The 17,914-nt window shown below is 37.6% G+C and overlaps 1 protein-coding gene across 1 annotated transcript; it reads right to left on the reverse strand.

The window, feature by feature from the left end:
• Positions 1–10,461: 10,461 nt before the first annotated feature.
• LOC122315065 (uncharacterized mitochondrial protein AtMg00310-like) lies at positions 10,462–11,007 on the reverse strand. Its single transcript, XM_043130815.1, has one exon. It carries the CDS (start codon positions 11,005–11,007, stop codon positions 10,462–10,464), a length of 546 nt encoding a protein of 181 aa, XP_042986749.1.
• Between the last annotated feature and the right edge of the window lie 6,907 nt (positions 11,008–17,914).

Genomic DNA, 17,914 nt, shown 5'->3' on the forward strand with positions numbered 1-17,914 from the left:
TTGATTCTTTAAACTACATAAACCATGCCCGCTCTAAGCCTGAAAAACAATGAATCTACCGTTGATAGTTTGAGAAAATACTTTGGTGGAGAGTTACATTTAAAAGAGAAAATTGGTTTCATGATGAAACGTATTATGTTTGCTCTATTTGATCAAAGAAAAAGAAGAAGAAGAAAGGAAGTGATTGAAAAAAAAAAAAAAAAGAGAGAAGAAGAGGAAAAAGAAAAAGAAAAGAAAAGAAAAAGAAGTCGCCAAGCGGAAAGTGAATTACCTCAAATTTTGTTAAGGGAAGTGTTGGTATTACATCAGTGATTACAGCAATTTTAATGCCACAAGTACGAGCATATTGCCAAGAAAGAGCTATGATTTGAATCATGTGAGTTTCTCTTTTAATGTTCTTTTCACTAAGTATTTTCCCAGTTTGATTTAATTTCCCATATCCAGTTCTTTCTTAACCCTCACCCTGTGGCCTATCATTACAACCTTAATAAAGACCTTTTGATCTTTGATTTTGGTGTTGACTACATTAGTGGAGAGGATTTCTGAAAATTGGACTTATGGGGTTAAGTTTTAAGAGAATTCTTCTGATTTTGGTTGTTCTACTTTTATCTGAGTTTGCAGGTGGTTTGAGGTTAAATTGACTATATCACACACACACTCAAGGTCTTAGCTTTAGGTTGAAGTAAACGCCTAACTCTTGCTTGACAAATTGCAAAATTTTTGATTGATTTTCTTGCTATCTTTGATGTTAAAAGAGTAAGATACTAGAGATGAAATCTAAATTCATAAAAGCTTGGTGAGTGATGATACTTCTCTTTGGGGTCGAGTTGATATTGCCTAAACTATCATTTATTTTTCTTTTTGTTTGAGGACAAACAAAGTTGTAAGTTTGGGGGTATTTGATGGCTTGCAAAATTTCATATTGCAGATTTCACAAGTTCGCTCGAGCGGAGGCTTTTGGCCGCTCGAGCGAATTCAGGCAGATTCAAACGCTCGACTGCCGCTCGACAGGGAGCTCGAGCAGGTTGCTGAAAAACGAAGATCGCTCGAGCGGAGACATTGGCCGCTCGAGCGAATTCAGGCAGAGTCGAACGCTCGATGTGCGCTCGATAGGACGCTCGAGCGAAATCAGGCAGAGTCGAACGCTCGACGCGCGCTCGACACCCCCCCGCTCGAGCGAACATCGTATTTTGACAGATTTTAGGTTTTCCGCCGTGGGACCATATAAAAGGCCATTCTTCACTCTAGAGCCGCGAGTTTTGACTGGAGAACACTCTTTGGGAGAGAAAAACATAGCTAGAGGGATTCAAATCATTTGTTTTGGAGACGGAATTCCAATTTATTGCACGTACGTTGGATTCATACACGAGCACGGACGGGAGAAAGGCGTTGAATCGTTCTCTTGAGCTTTTGACGACCAGTTGAGGCTGCAAGGAGGATTTTTCAGTGTTTATTTTCTTCTTCCCATCTTCTCAGAACAATTATGGTGAATTCGTTTATGTTGAATTCCAATTCTAGCATGAGCTAAATTTTCTTCTTTATAGGAAAACGATGTAACCTAATTCCGAACTATGCTTGTTTGTCCATGCTAATTTAATGCAAATCTCTCTTTGTTTATCTGATTTATTCTGAGTTTAATGCTTCTAATTAACTGGCCATTAATTAGATGATTATTAATCTTGTGATTTGCTATCGAAAGAGGGAATCATAGGGTAGATCTTGGATATTTCAGCATAGGTAAGTATAGAGATCGAAAGACTTGTATGAACCTGTGTAGTAATTAAATCATTGATCTTATTGCGCTCTTGATTATTTAATTTACATACTCTTGTGTGAATTGATAAACTAGAATCACTTCCAATTGACTATCGAAAGAGGCTTTTGGATGAATTAGAGATTTGCTAATAGATAAAAGAGGTTTAAGTTAAATTAGCTGGATGAGAAAAGCATAGTGAAGAATTATGGTGAAATCGATTTCCTAGAAGTTTTCTTCCCTATTGAATTTGATCTTCAAACATCAGTTTTATTTTCTTTGCTTATTTCTCTTGAGTTGATCTAGTTTTATTTGCTACTACAAAAACCTTAGCGATTCCTCTAGATAAAATTGAGATTAGCATAATTTTGGTATTTGGCAAGAGTAAGGTACCAATCCCTGAGGACGATACTCTTCTTATTACTTTACTATAAAACTACGATACTGTGCACTTGCAGTTTTGCACCGGTCACTTAACAATGTCTCTTGTAACAAGAGTCAGACACCAATTATGATCTAACTAAATTATATGATGCATCACAGACTGATCGTAATGGAGAGTGAAAATTATGTAAGTATTAAAATTTGTTTTAATTAAACATATTTAAATTTTTTTTGTCAATATTAACTTTTTATGCTATGTGTAGGATAAAATGGTTGCCCTTCGTGCTGAAGCTGCATCAGATCAAAATTCCTGAACAATTAATGTTAAAAATTTTACTCAAGTTCTAGGTCAATGTTCTGGATATTTGAGGGGTTTGAGTCGCCATGTAAAGCCTTCAGGCTCTTCATCAACGTCAAGTACTACAATCATTGCGTTAGAAAATGCAAATTCCAGGATCGAAGAATTGATTGCAAAACAGCGTCCGTTAAAGGCTCAATTGACGAAACAAGCAGACATGGAGATGCACATAAAATAGCAAGAAGCACATAAGATAGCAAGAAGAACAACAAGAGTTCAGGAGAGAGATACAACTCCAAATGTAGACACTTATGGTACAATTCAGGCCTCCAAGCAATTGATTTTCTTGTTTTGCATAAATTTTAGAATTTATAAAATTCTATACAGATAACATTATTAGTATTAGTACTATTTTATTTATTTAGTTTGCAATTATTAGATTAGTTTTATTTATATTGAATAATTTGTAATGTATTTTTGAAATAAAAATATCTATTTTGTTTTAAATTTTTTATTAAAATCAAATACTAACCATTCAAACGATCATCAAACGTTCAAACATATATAAATCGGACACAACCGTTAGAACATCACATGTTGGAGTTTGAACAGTCATCAAATGTTGTGAACCATTCGAACATGTTTGAACCGGCAACTCACTCCTTCTATTCATTACACGTTCAAACCTCTTACTCAATCCTAAAAATTAATATAATTTACGTTCGATCATCAATTTGTTTGTTCCAACATTTCCTCATGTCTATTTGGTCGAACAGGCTGGTATCGATCAACCACCCATGTGTTGGAGTATAGCATCCAAGATTGAACAAATGGAATTAAAGTCTAAAGCAGCAGCAGCAGCAGCACGTGTTAAATTAAAAGAGGAAGAAGAGTTAGTTAGTTAGTTAGTTAGTTAGTCATTTTACTTTCTTTCTGCACTTATATAAACAGAGTTTCATTTTGTAATCATTCAATTCAGTCAATACAAGTCTCAGTTTCAAGTTTTCTCTCTTGTCTCGAGTTCATGATATTGATTTCATCTGAAACTTAACATGGTATCAGATTGAAAATACTCTTGCTTCCGCAATCCTTGTATCAGATTTCATCTCAAATTTCACTTCCTGATACGATTACAAACATCTTCATCCCGAAATCTTTGTAATCTCTAAATCATAATTTTCTTGCATTTCTTGGAAATTTCCAAGAATGAATTCTGATGATGATGTATCTGTTCATTCTTCTCATCTTCGTCAAAATCCTTCGGATGATTCCTCTAGTCCATATTACTTGCATCCAAGTGATAATCCTGGTGCATTGCTGGTTTCAGAAATATTTGTTGGCAATAATTACATTGCCTGGAGTCGAGCTATCATCATTGCCTTAACTGTCAAGAACAAAGCTGCGTTTATTGATGGATCAATCCTTGCTCCTCCTGCTGATCAACGTGTTCTCCACACTGCTTGGCTTAGAGCCAATAATCTGGTACTTTCTTGGCTTATGAACTCCATATCGAAAGAAATCAGAAGTAGTCTTCTTTATGTTGCTTCTGCTGTCGATGTATGGAATGAATTGAAAACCAGATATTTGAGAAGTGATGGTCCTAGAGTTTTTCATCTTGAAAAATCTCTCAGTTCCATCACTCAAGGCTCTTTAACAATTACGGAGTACTTCAGTTCATTTAAGACACTTTGGGATGAATATCTCAACTACAGACCCTTTCCTACTTGTAGCTGTGGAAAGATGGCTTCATGCACCTGCAACCTATTTGATTTTCTTCTTATGAGACAACAGTCTGATTATGTTTTAAAGTTTTTAGTTGGTCTCAATGACTCTTATGCCTCAATAAGGAGTCAATTACTTCTCTGTTCTCCATTGCCAAGCATGGCAAAGGTATTTTCTTTGCTGATTCAAGAAGAAAGTCAGAGAGAGTTGAATAATTCTGTTGATCATGAAACTCATGCTCTGTTGGTCAAACAAGTTAATCACCAGCCTAAGTTCTTGAAAGAAAAGTCAAAGAGGTCCTCTCTATACTGTACTCACTGTGGGTACAATGGACACACTGTGGAGAAGTGTTTCCAGTTGCATGGATACCCCCCTGGTTGGACTGGACCCAAAGGCAAGCGATATTCACCTGCTGTAAATGCAGCTATCTCAAATGAAGAGGTCTATATTACCAACAGCAATGAGAACCAAAAGTTTTCTTTAACTCATGAGGAATTTACCAAGCTTTTAGCACTTGCTAATTCAAATCCTTCACTGCCTCAAACAAACCTCACACCAGCTGTGAATCTTGCCACTTCTCATTTCTCTGGTAACTTTCTAAACTCTTATTGTTTTTCTGTTTCTTCAAACCAAGAACATGAAATTTCATGGATATTAGACACTGGTGCAACAGATCATATGATCTGTTCACCTCTTCTATATTCTTTTACACCTAAGCCTATTAATACTCTCATTAACCTACCTAATGGCCAATCTGTTTCTGCCAATTATATTGGCACCATTTGCCTCTCTGACACATTATCTTTAAATAATGTGTTATGTGTCCCTAGTTTTTCTTTCAACTTGCTTTCTATCTCAAAACTAACCAAAGATACTAATATCTCTGTTTCCTTCTTTAACTCTTATTGCCTTTTACAGGACCAATCAGCAAAGAGGATGATTGGGATTGCTCATGAAAAACATGGACTTTACCACTTCAAACAAGTTACTACCTGCACCAAGAATAAGTTTCATTCTCTACCATTTGCTTCAGCTATTACCCAACAACATTTAGATATCTGGCATAACAGATTAGGACATGTTTCTATCTCTAGATTACCTTTTCTTAGACAATTAGAACCTTCTATATCTCTTGATTCGAATAATGTTTGTGATACATGTCATTTTGCAAAGCAAAGAAAGCTTTATTTCCCTGTTTCTCAGACACATTCAAATAAAATTTTTGATTTGATACATTGTGACATCTGGGGTCCCTTTGGTGTTGTATCTTATTCTGGCTTCAGATTTTTCCTTACAATAGTTGATGATCACACACGATGTGTTTGGGTATATATGCTCAAAGCTAAGTCTGAAGTTCCTTCCATCTTAAAAACATTCTGTACAATGGTAGAAACACAATTTAATGTTTCTGTCAAAGCTCTCAGATCAGACAATGGGTCTGAATTTCTTATTCCTCAATTCTATCATGATAAAGGTATATTACATCAAAAGAGCTGTGTAGAAACTCCACAACAAAATGGTGTTGTGGAGAGGAAGCATCAACACCTACTAAACACTGCTCGAGCTCTAATGTTCCAAGCAAATCTCCCTCTAACTTTTTGGAGTGATTGTGTGTTGACAGCAGCACACATCATAAATAGAATCCCTACTCCTCTCCTTAGAAATAAAACACCTTTTGAAATGCTCTTCAATAAAGCTCCTAATCTTTCCCATTTAAAAGTATTCGGATGTCTTTGCTTTGCATCAACTCTTTCAAATCACAGGCATAAATTTGATTCAAGGGCTTTAAAGTGCTTATTCTTAGGATATCCTTCTGATATCAAAGGATACAAATTGTTAGATCTAAACACAAACAGAACATTCATTTCAAGGAATGTCATATTCCATGAAAGTCATTTTCCTTTTAAAGCCTTACCATCTAATTCCGAGGCTCATTCTTTTCTATTTCCACCAAATACTTCTGTTTCAGATTTTTCTTCCCTTTTTTCCTAATACTCCCTCAAATCCATTTTCAAATACATCAAATCCAACAATTCAACAAATGGAAAACATAGAAACACTGACTGTACCAAATAGTCAGAATCCTATGCTGCATAATCAATCAACCCTCAATATTGAACCAACTCTCAATATTGAATCAACTCTCAATATTGACCCAACTCTCACTACTGAATCTTCCAGTGGTCAACATTCTCACAACATTGATCACTCTCAGCAGCTCAGAAAATCTTCAAGAATGAAACAAACACCTATCTACTTGCAGGATTATTTTTGTGGTTCTGTCCAAAATGTTGTACAAGCAAACTCCTCATCTCCTCATGCTGCTTGTTCTTCTAACAAAGGTATTCTCTATCCTATCTCTGAGTTTATATCCACAACTAGACTGTCTTCATCTCATAAAGCATTCCTAGCCTCAATTTCTGCTTCTCAAGAACCCAAAACCTTTAAACAAGCTGTCCAAATACCTGAATGGCAAGCTGCTATGCAAAAAGAAATAAATGCCTTAGAGTTAAATAAGACTTGGGAACTTGTTACTCTTCCTAAAAATAAACAGACCATAGGCTGCAAGTGGGTTTTTCGAATTAAATATAAAGCAGATGGCACTATAGAGAGACACAAGGCTAGATTGGTTGCTAAAGGCTACAATCAACAAGAGGGATTGGATTTTTTTGACACTTTTTCTCCAGTAGCAAAGATTACTTCCATTCGATTAATCCTAGCCATAGCTGCCATTAAAAATTGGCATCTTCACCAACTAGATGTAAATAATGCTTTTTTACATGGTGACTTATATGAGGAGGTTTATATGGAATTACCTCCTGGTATGGCTCAAAAGGGAGAAAACAAAGTTTGCAAACTTCTCAAAAGTCTTTATGGCTTAAAACAAGCTAGTAGACAATGGTTTGAAAAATTGTCCAAGGCTTTGCTTCAATATGGTTTTGTTCAAGGTACTTCAGATTCTTCTTTGTTCATCAAGAAATCTGAATCATCTTTCCTAGCTATACTGGTCTATGTGGATGATGTCTTACTGGCTAGTGATAGTTTGATTGAAATTCAACTACTCAAAGATTTCTTACATCACCAGTTCACAATTAAAGACTTGGGAGAACTCAAATATTTCCTTGGCTTGGAGGTGGCAAGGTCCAAGAATGGAATCTCAATTTGCCAAAGGAAATATGCTCTTGATATACTTCAAGATACTGGCATGCTTGCTGCCAAGCCTGCTACATTCCCAATGGAATCCAATCTAAAGCTCACTGCAACAGATTCTGTCTTGTATGATGATCCATCAGCTTACAGAAGAATGATTGGAAGATTGTTATATTTAACTCTCACCAGACCTGATCTTACCTATTCAGTTCAAGTCTTAAGTCAGTTCCTTTCCAAACCAGCAATCAGTCATTATCAGGCAGCCACCAGAGTTCTTAGATATTTGAAAGCAACACCAGGACAAGGATTACTTTTTCCCTCATCATCAGACTTGCAACTGAAAGCCTTTTCAGACAGTGACTGGGCAGGGTGTATTGACACTCGAAAAAGTGTCACAGGGTTTGCTATCTTCTTAGGCAACTCACTGGTTTCATGGAAAAGCAAGAAACAGGCAACAATAAGCAGGTCATCTGCAGAGGCAGAGTATCGGGCCATTGCATCAACCACCTGTGAGATTCAATGGCTTATTTATGCCTTGTAAGATTTAGGAATTAATCATTCTCAATCAACAATGCTCTATACAGACAGCAAGGCAGCCTTATCCATAGCAAAAAATCCTGTTCAGCATGAGAGGACAAAGCACATAGAAATCGATTGTCACCTTATCAGAGAAAAATTACAGCAAAAAGTCATCAAGCTATTTCATATTCCTTCAAGGTTGCAGCTGGCAGACATATTGACAAAACCCCTTGGTTCTCTACTTTTTCATCACACATTACGCAAGATGAACATCATTAATATCCATGTTCATCTTGAGGGGGGGTGTTGGAGTATAGCATCCAAGATTGAACAAATGGAATTAAAGTCTAAAGCAGCAGCAGCAGCAGCACGTGTTAAATTAAAAGAGGAAGAAGAGTTAGTTAGTTAGTTAGTTAGTTAGTCATTTTACTTTCTTTCTGCACTTATATAAACAGAGTTTCATTTTGTAATCATTCAATTCAGTCAATACAAGTCTCAGTTTCAAGTTTTCTCTCTTGTCTCGAGTTCATGATATTGATTTCATCTGAAACTTAACACCATGAAGTACACATTCGAACATATATACAGTTTGAACTTTTTTTTTTTTTTTGGGAGATCGAATGCCTTGTAGGAACGAAATTCAATCGTCCTAGAATAAAATTTTCTTTTGAACATGATCGAACAGTCCAGCAAAATTTTGTCCCAAAAGATATTACTGGAGCAAAATTGATAGTTTCGTCCCAAAATACCTTTTGGGACATTGATATTGGGATGACCTTGAGATGCTCTTTTTATATTCCAAAATACATTTTAGGACAAAAACCCTATCTTTTTTTGTCCCGAAAGACTCAAACTGTTGTAGTGTCTATCATTTTCCTTCTTTTATTATTGGGTCATGTTGATCGATGGTCTACCGATAACTAATCGATGGTTTTTTTTTTTCATTTTTTTAAAACATTAGGAAATATTTTTACTATTTTAGAAAAGAAAATAAAAAATAAAAAAATTAATTCAATATATTTTTTCGCATTTGAAAATAAATAAATAAATCAAAAATCAAATGCTTGGTAGACCATCGGCCTATTTTATTATGGCGCCAATAGGCTTTTGGGTTGAATGGCACTACCCGTCGGCCTAGTCTATAGGGACGATCTACGATTGTCGATTCCAACCCCAACTACTAGGGCCTTGGTTTCCACACAAAAGTCCCTACTAAAAGAAATACTCTAATACCAACCTGTTTGTATAAAAATACTTTTTGTTTTTTTTTTTTTTGAAAAAAACTATCTTCATTGATCACTAGTCATTACATAAACTCTCACTCTCTACAATTCTTTGAATACATTCAAGGATATCTTCAATCCAAACCAACTCAGAGTGTATAGATAAACTTTTCTTAGCTAATGAATGTGCGGCCTCATTATTTGTTCTATTAGTAAACTGCACTAACCAATCTGTCCTTTGCTTCAATAATAATTTCACACCTTCTATTAAGCTGCTATAGAAAGATAGATCTCCAGTTGTTGTGTTAACATCATTAACAACCACTTGAGCATCCCCCTCAAATAGCACCTTATCCTTTCGAAGTTCTCTACACGCATCCATGGCCTTCCACAAAGCATAAGCCTCTGCAGCAGCAGGTTGATCAACATAATACTTCTATCCCTCCATAGCCACTAATAGCTCCCCATCTTCATCTCGAATTACACCCTTATTCCCACCTTCTTATCCCTCTTGCTAACTGCTACATCCCAGTTAACTTTGACAAAACCCGGTCTTGGTTTTTTCCACTTCATTTCTCTTCTACAACTCCCCTCAATGCTTCTATCCTTTGCCTTAACCAACTGTTGAGCCTGCTGATACTCTAACAAATCATTCTTGGCAGTTCTTATGACTTGACTTGGAGTTTTGAATTTATCCACAAAAATGCTTTCATTTCTCCTCAAACATAAACCCCTCATCACTGCAACTACCTCCTATAGCTCAAGCTCATTCAGTTTCTCCCTGAGTTTATCCCACAATGCCAACAGATTAGTTTCATTAGTCTTCATCTTCTGCAGCATACACAATGATTCTGACCATACATCACAGGCTGCTGGGCAATGCCAGATCACATGCATAATAGTCTCCTCCTCCCTTTTGCAAATGGGGCACAAAGGGTTGTTTATGATTTTTTTTTTTTTTTTCAAAAAGAGATTTCTCCTGGTAGCAAGGAACTCATTAACAGCTTTCCAAAGAAAAAGTTTAATTTTCTCTAGAACATTCAATCTCCATATACTGTCCCAACTTTTTTCCCTCTCTAGATACCTTGAAAATCCACCTCGATTATCCTACTTCCTTTCATTCTCCAAGTGATATGCACTCTTTACAGAAAACAAACCTTTTTTTAAAGGTCCCAGATCATCCTATCTTCCACCTCCATACAACTTAATGGCATGCTACATATGTGATCAGCTTCCACTTTGTTAAAAATGCTTCTAATCAATGGTTCATTCCACTCCCCTCGACAATGCATCAACTCACACACTCTTGCTTCTTAATCAAGAATAGAAACTGGAGACTATACCATAAAAGAGGATGGTATTGCAAGCCATCTTTGACCGCAAATCTTGATTTTATCCCCATTCCCAACCTTTTATCTCAGTCCCTCCTTCAAGAGACTCACTGCATTCCACACACTTCTCCATAGGTAAGAGGGTCTATGGCCCAGTTTTGCTTCCAGTAAAGACTTTTCATTGAAATATTTCTCTTTCAGGATCTTTGCAGCCATACTAGAAGTATTTTGAAGCAACCTCCACCCTTGCTTAGCCAGAAGAGCCAAGTTAAAGCTCTCTAAATCCCTATATCCCAAACCCCCTTTCCCCTTCTGTTTCTCCATCCTCTCCCAGCTGCACCAGTGAACACCACTTCCTTTTTGGTGATTACCCCACCAAAATTTGGCAAGCATGACATTGAGCTTCTCGCACAGTTGTTTTGGGAGTTGGAATACACTCATTGTATAGGTAGGCACTGCTTGAAGGACTGCTTTGATTAAGACTTCTTTCGCTGCGACTGACAGAAATGAGTTTTTCCAGTTATTGATCTTCTTCCACACTCTCTCCTTAATACTCCTGAAAGCATTATACTTTGAATTTCCCACGACTGGAGGTAGCCCCAAATAAGACTCATAAGTTCCTTTCATCACAGCTCCAGCAGTCTACATGATCCTCCTCTTGTCTTCCTCCTTTGAATTGGAGTTGGAAAAAACAGAAATTGGCCTGAGGATTTTTCATAATGCCAAAGCAACCCTTTGATTTTTTCCCATTCCTCAAACTTAGCTCTACCAAATAAGATGCAGTCATATGCAAAAAGAAGGTGATTTACATGAGTCCCTCCTCTGGAAACAGTAACTCCCCTTGTCTCCCCCCTTTGATCTGAGTTGTTTAACAAAGAGCTAAGCCCCTTAGCACATAAAATAAACAAGTAAGGAGATAAGGGGTCTCCTTGCCTCAAGCCTCTTGATGGCATTATCCTTCCCCCTGGCTTGACATTTACAATAATTGAGTAAGTAACAGATGACACACACTTCATAACTTGCTCTATCCACTCAGTGTAGAAGCCCATTTTCTCCATGACAGCTTGCAAATAGGACCATTCAATCCTATCATAGGCTTTTGACATATCAAGCTTGATAGCCATATTCCCTACTTTCCCTTTCTTCCTCACTTTCATTGTGTGCAAAACCTCATAGGCTACCATAATGTTGTCAGTGATTAATCTCCCAGGAATAAAGACACTTTGGTGAGGAGAAATAATATCATTTAACACGCTTTTTAATCTGTTGGCCATCACCTTAGCCATAATTTTGTAAGCTACATTATAAAGACTTATAGGTTTGTAGTCACTAGCCAGTTTGGGTTCTTTTTTCTTAGGAATAAGAGTAATATAAGTATAATTTGCAAGGGGAGTTAAAAGAGTTACCATTCAACAAAGCCATAACAATAGTACTGACTTCCTCTCCTATAAGATGCTAGTGCTTCTAGTAGAAGTAAGCACTAAATTCATTAGGTCCGGGTGATTTAAAAGGAGCCATGTGCCTCACTGTTGCTTCTACTTCCTCAATAAAGGTTTTTGACAAATGATCATTCATGCTTCTGGTAACACGTGGTGTCACACTTCTCAAACAAGCATCAATCTCACCACTTCAAGGATCAGAGGAGGAAAACAATTTCTCAAAATAACACTTGAAAGTCCCTGACAATCCTTCTGGACTCATGTGTCTTCTATGCATCTCATCAATTATCTCTTGAATTCTATTAATCTTCCTCATATGATTAGCACAACTGTGAAAAAACTTGGTATTCTTCTCACCAAGTTGATACCAGTTCACCTTGGCTCTTTGCCTCCACCTCAAGTCCTCCTTTTCCAACATGATCCCTATCTCACTTTGTAGCTCTTTGATGACTACAGTGTTATGGCTCCCTTCATTTTCTTGTAGCTCCCTTAACAAAGTAGTCTTCTCTGTTAAATATTTTTTTTTATCTATGGCCATTTGTTTACTCCACCTCGATAGAGCTCCTTCAGTTTTAGTCAACTTGTGAGTTAATCCCATGGTAAAGATCCCCATCCTTTGGACCCTCTTGCCAAACTATTTTAACAATTTCTTCACATTTGTCATCTAAGGGCCAGCAGGCTTCATATCTAAACAGCCTCTTTTGTCTCCCAAACAACCCTAGTTTTTGGTTCATACACAGCAAGATAGATCTATGATCTAAGCATCTTGCAGCCAACACTTCCACCCACCCTTTTGCATGATTTTCCTTCCATTTTAAGTTTGCTACTGCCCTGTCAAGCCTTTCTTTTATGAATGTCTCATCCTCATGCTTATTACTCCAAGTGAATTTATCCCCTTTCCATCCCAAGTCAAACAAACCTCCCAATTCCAACACTTCTCTGAATCTAGCCATCTGTCTTTCTAGTTTCTGCTTCCCAACACTTCTCATCATGTGCTAAAATCTCATTAAAGTCAGCTACCATGCACCACCCCTTGTCATCTTGTGGCTTTAAAGAGCTTAAGAGACAATTTGTTTCTTCCCTCATATTAGAATCTGGCTATCCATAGAAGCCTGTTAACAACCATTTTGCATCACCTTCTGTTTCTTTTTTCCAAGCACTTATATGCCATTTAGAGTAGTTCACCACCTCAACATCTAATAAATGGTTCCATAATAGCATCAATCCCCCCCTTCAATCCTATTGGTTCAACTACCAAACAACCCTCTAACTTCAGCCTCCTCCTAATATTTTCACCTTTGACTTTCCTCAACTTAGTTTCCATTAAAAACACTACACTGGGCTTCTTCTCCTCTACCAAATGGCAAAGCTCTTGAACTGTCCGAGTATTCCCAAGCCCTTGGCAGTTTCAACTCAAGGTTTTCATGAGAATAGGTGGGGTTGCTTCATAGCCACCACCAAATTAGTTGTACTACTCACCATTGTCTCAACTCCACTACCTTCCATCCATTTAGTTTTTTTCTCAACTCTCTCCTCCTCTTCTTTGTCAACCCCAGATCTCAGCAGCCTTATTGAAGGTGATAAGTCAATGAGTGGCTCACCCTTCTTACGTAGTTCCCTAGCTCTTCTTTTCCAGATGTGACACCCCGTTTTTATGTGTATTTCCACTGAATGAATATTTTAATTTAATTAATATAATATTTCTTTTATTTTAAATTATCAGATTTTAATTGGATTTTAATTGCTGTTGAATTTAAATTGTTGTTTAATTTATTTTAGCTTGTCTTTGGATTTAAAATTAAATAGTTTGTTTTTACTAGTTAATTATTATATTTCAGCTTTACGTTGTGTTTAAAATATTTTCTTAGCTTTATTGCTTTTAAACTTATTTTCGTTGGATCAGTTGTTGGACTCCAGAGGTGAGGATTGGACCTCATTTCTTTTCTTTTCTTTTTCTTTTTCCCTTTTTCCTTTTCTTTTCTTCTTTTCTTTCTTTTCTTCTTTTTTTCTTCTTCCTTTTCTTCCCGTTTTCCCCCTCTCCCCGTGCGCAGCTCCTCTCTTTTCTCCTTCCTGTCGCCTCCACTTTGACCGCCCAGTTCTCCGCCGTCCGGCCACCGTTTAGTGCAACGCCACCACCATTCTCTTCCCCTTCCACCAGAGATCATCCCTACCAATTTTTAGAGCCATCGGACCAGCCGTTAGCCTTCGAGAGCCACCGGAAGTCGCTGCACCTGCTCTATTTTTGCCCCTATCGCCGGTTGTTTTCACAGCCCTGAACCGCCGCTCGCCAGCAGCGTGGCTTATGGTTAGCCGCCGTTAAACATTCCCACCAAGTTTCACCTCCATCCGAGCCACCGTTAGCCGCCACGAGCTCCTCCAAGCCATATGGTTTTTCACCGTTTTCGGCGCCGTCGCACCACCTCCGGCCACCATCTTTTCACAGCTTCTTTCCCTATCTCTTGCCGACCTAAACCACCCATTTCCGGCCTCGATCCGTTGCCGGAGCAGCTCCCACGAGCTCAACTCCGTTCAGCCCCTTTTTGGCCTTCGACTGCCATTTCCACCACCACCCACGGCCAAAACTCATTTTCCTTAACTTCATAAATATTTCAAGGCCATTCCCTATCAATCCCGAGTCTTGGTTTGTCCCCGTTCAAAAGTGGGTATTTTACAACCCATGGTCACAGTGAATTTGCACTGTTACGTTGCTTTCCTTCCGCCGTTTGCAACGCCGAGTGTTTTCTAAAAATACCATATAGCGCAGTAAGTATTTTTCAAACTCTACTTTTAGATTTAAATATATTTTGCTCATTCAATAAATATTTATCTGTTGGTTGGCTGATTCCGGACTGAGTCCGAGGAGTTCGGGGGTTGGATGGGTTGTGGACGGAGTGCTTGGTTTTGTTGATTTATGGATGGTTGATTTTTTTTGTGCATTAATATCGCATTTACATGGTGCATGCACATGCATTTTTATTTAATTGAGAAAAGCCTGTTTTATTGGCGTAAGTGGATTTTCAGGTGCGTGTGTATCACGACCCCAAGCCGGGATGGGGTATTATCTCGGTGGAGCTCCTCTGGTCACTCGGGAGCAGAATAAACTGAGTGAGGTCCCCTGAGTTGTCGCTGGGCGACGACGGGAGCGGGGGTTAGGGGATGTTTGGCTACGAACGCGCCAGGCGCGGAACCGGGCATCGCTCTACGCACCGACTCTGTGGCCCTTCGCTGGTGAGGGCTAGAGGATGCTTGGCTATGAACGCGCGGGGCGCGGAACTGAGCATCGCTCGTTAGGTGTCACATGCGTGGTCGTAACCTGCGGTGTGGCACTGGAGCCAGGGTGTGCGGATGACCCCTAGGGGAGGTCATGGTGCATATGGATTAATTGGATAATGGTTTGAGATGGATATGGGCCAAATGTGACTTTTGGCGTGATATTTGGAAAGGATATGTTTTTGGGCCAAATGGGATTTTTGGCGTGCGTGGTAAAAATATGATTTTAAGGGCTTTGCGCATTGGCATCACTTCATGCATATTGTTTGAGTTCTATATGTTTTTATCTGGTGGCGTTTAGATTTTACTTACCTGCGGCACCATTTTTGGTTCCGTAGATTTTGGTGCAGAGATCGAGGATGAGGAGGAGGAGGCTGAGCCCGAGGATGCGACTCCGCTGGGGTGTTGAAGTTTATGCTTTGTATTTAGTTTAAAATTATGTTTGTGTCCTGTAATATTTATTTATGTATGTTTTGAACAGCTTATATTATATTAAGAAAAATTCTGGTACTTAGTTATTGACTTGCTTTTCGCTGCGTATTTCTCGTGCACATTCGTCGATTTTTCACACACTTGGCACACGTCGATAGGATGATGACCCGTGATGTCATCATCCAGACGTCTCGATTTTTCCATGATCGTGCGTAGGGATTTGGGGGCGTCACAGGTGGTATCAGAGCAGTTCGACTCTGGGTAAAACCATATGTCCCATAGGTGGAGTACCAGAAAGGTTTAAAAGCTTGAGTTAAAATTATTTTATCTATGTAATTTGAATTGTTTTTCTTTAACTTGATTTGATTTTATTTGATTTGAATTTATTTTATTTAATACCATTTGATTTGGTTTGGTTTGATTTGATGTTATTTGAATTGAAAGTATGTTGTTTTATTTGTTTTAGTTATTCCAATATATGTTATTTTATTTATTTTGTTTTAAATTGTTTTGTTTTGTTTTGTCCGGAGTTAAAAAGTGGGGTTGAGGATTATGTTATGGCAGGAGGACGATACTATCGAAAATGTCGTTGGTAGGAATAAATACTTAGTGTAGTAGGGTTGAATTTTATAGAGGTGGATTACTTTTATAATATTGTGGCTAGAAGGGAACGACATGGGTTAGGCGATCTCTTGGGAGTAGGAATGTAAGTTGCAACTAAGGAGGGGAGTTAGATTTAAGTCACTTAAGATGGTTGATGTCTTAGGTTTTGTAGAATTTATGTAATGAGGCTATAGAATAGGAGAGTGTAGGTTCAACGAAGTTTAAGGATTGGTTTAAGATAATTTTATCTATGGTTTTAGGCCTTATAGATTTTAGGAAATAAGATTTTGGTAATTAAGGTTTTAGGTTCGACAAGCTTTGGGGGAAATAATTAAATTTCAAGTTTTAAATTTCGCTGATTCGGATGAACAATTTGGTGGCAATTGGGGTTTTAAAATTTACAAGTTTTAAGGTGAATGTTTTGGATTAAAGCCATCAATCTCGAGGATTTCAAAAAATGATTTATTATCCGTTAATGTATTAGATTTTAAAAGCTTTGGGAGCTGATTGTTCTATTATGGGGTGTAAGCTCATTGATCTTAGAAATTCTAGAAATTATTCTTATTTGATTTAAGGATTTAGAATTGCAAAGTTGAAGGACCAATTTATAATAAGTGTTGAGTTCTTAGTTTTACAGACTTGGGGTGCTAGCTTGATCCACTCTGGAGAGTGATTAGTTTGCAACCATTAAAATGGGGTTGATCAGAGTTTAGTTAATAATATGAAATTTTTCTGGGATACATTTCTTTGAGAATGGAAGGTAATGATTTAGCTCATATACTTCTTTGAGGATTGTAGATATTGACTTAGTTCAGAAAATGACTATTGTTAACTCGAGGTTGTAGTAATCGATTTTAGGAAATGATTTTTGTCGGTTCGGAAGAAATAGATCCATTGAGGTTTTGGAAGCAATAGTTTAATTGTTGGTATTGAATTCGATTGAAGTTGAGACCTTATGTTCTAGAGACTTTTGGGAACAGATTATTAGCAGGTTTAAGGTCATTTTCAGTACAAAGCTCTAAGCGATAACTATTTGCTGATATTAAGGGTATAAGTTAAGCAGATATAGGAATGATTCATGTTGATTTGCGGATATAAGTCCAGATGATGGAAATAGTAGTAATGGATTACTTGTACGTTGGAATGACTATTGGTTTCGGCTAAGGACGTATGAGATTGACACGTGATAGTGGTGAATCGATTGGAGCATTCAGTCGAAGCGTGTTACTCAATGGAATGTGGGTTGGCAATAATTGTTATAGCTCGAGGTTATAGTGACAAGTTTTAGGATTGATTCATACCGAGTTGAGGATAATAGATGATGCAGGTTTTGGGAAATGAAATTTTGTTTATTTTGAGGATAAGGTACGGATGTTGGAAATGGAAGTGATGGATCACTTATACGTTAGAATGATTATTGATCTTAGCTAAGGGTACATGAGATCCATTTATAGTGGTGGTGAGGGTGTATGGATTTCGGAGAGTACAAATCCTAGTCTCTTTTTGGCTTGAGAGAAGTGGCTTTGGTGAGTACTGAAGTGGATTAGATGTGATAGTATTAAATTTAATAGATTTTAACTTCGAGTTCTTAGTGAGTTGATCGGAGTGTACAGTTGAAGTGGGTTACCAATTGGAGTGATGGTTGGCATTTTTTGTTGAGACTATCTTCAAGAATTAATTGTGACTTGAGGTCACACAGGAATTTAAATTTTGAGGCTATACTTTCTTTTGGAGTTTGAGTGTCCAGTTGGGAGAATTATATACATTTTATTTAACTTGAAGAGAGATTG

Source organism: Carya illinoinensis, chromosome 1, assembly GCF_018687715.1.
Source record: "Carya illinoinensis cultivar Pawnee chromosome 1, C.illinoinensisPawnee_v1, whole genome shotgun sequence".
Classification (NCBI taxonomy): domain Eukaryota; kingdom Viridiplantae; phylum Streptophyta; class Magnoliopsida; order Fagales; family Juglandaceae; genus Carya; species Carya illinoinensis.

What these genes read in the sequence shown, in the direction of transcription:
- LOC122315065 (XM_043130815.1), bottom strand. Translation starts at nt 11,007, where the DNA reads ATGAAAGGAACTTATGAGTCTTATTTGGGGCTACCTCCAGTCGTGGGA.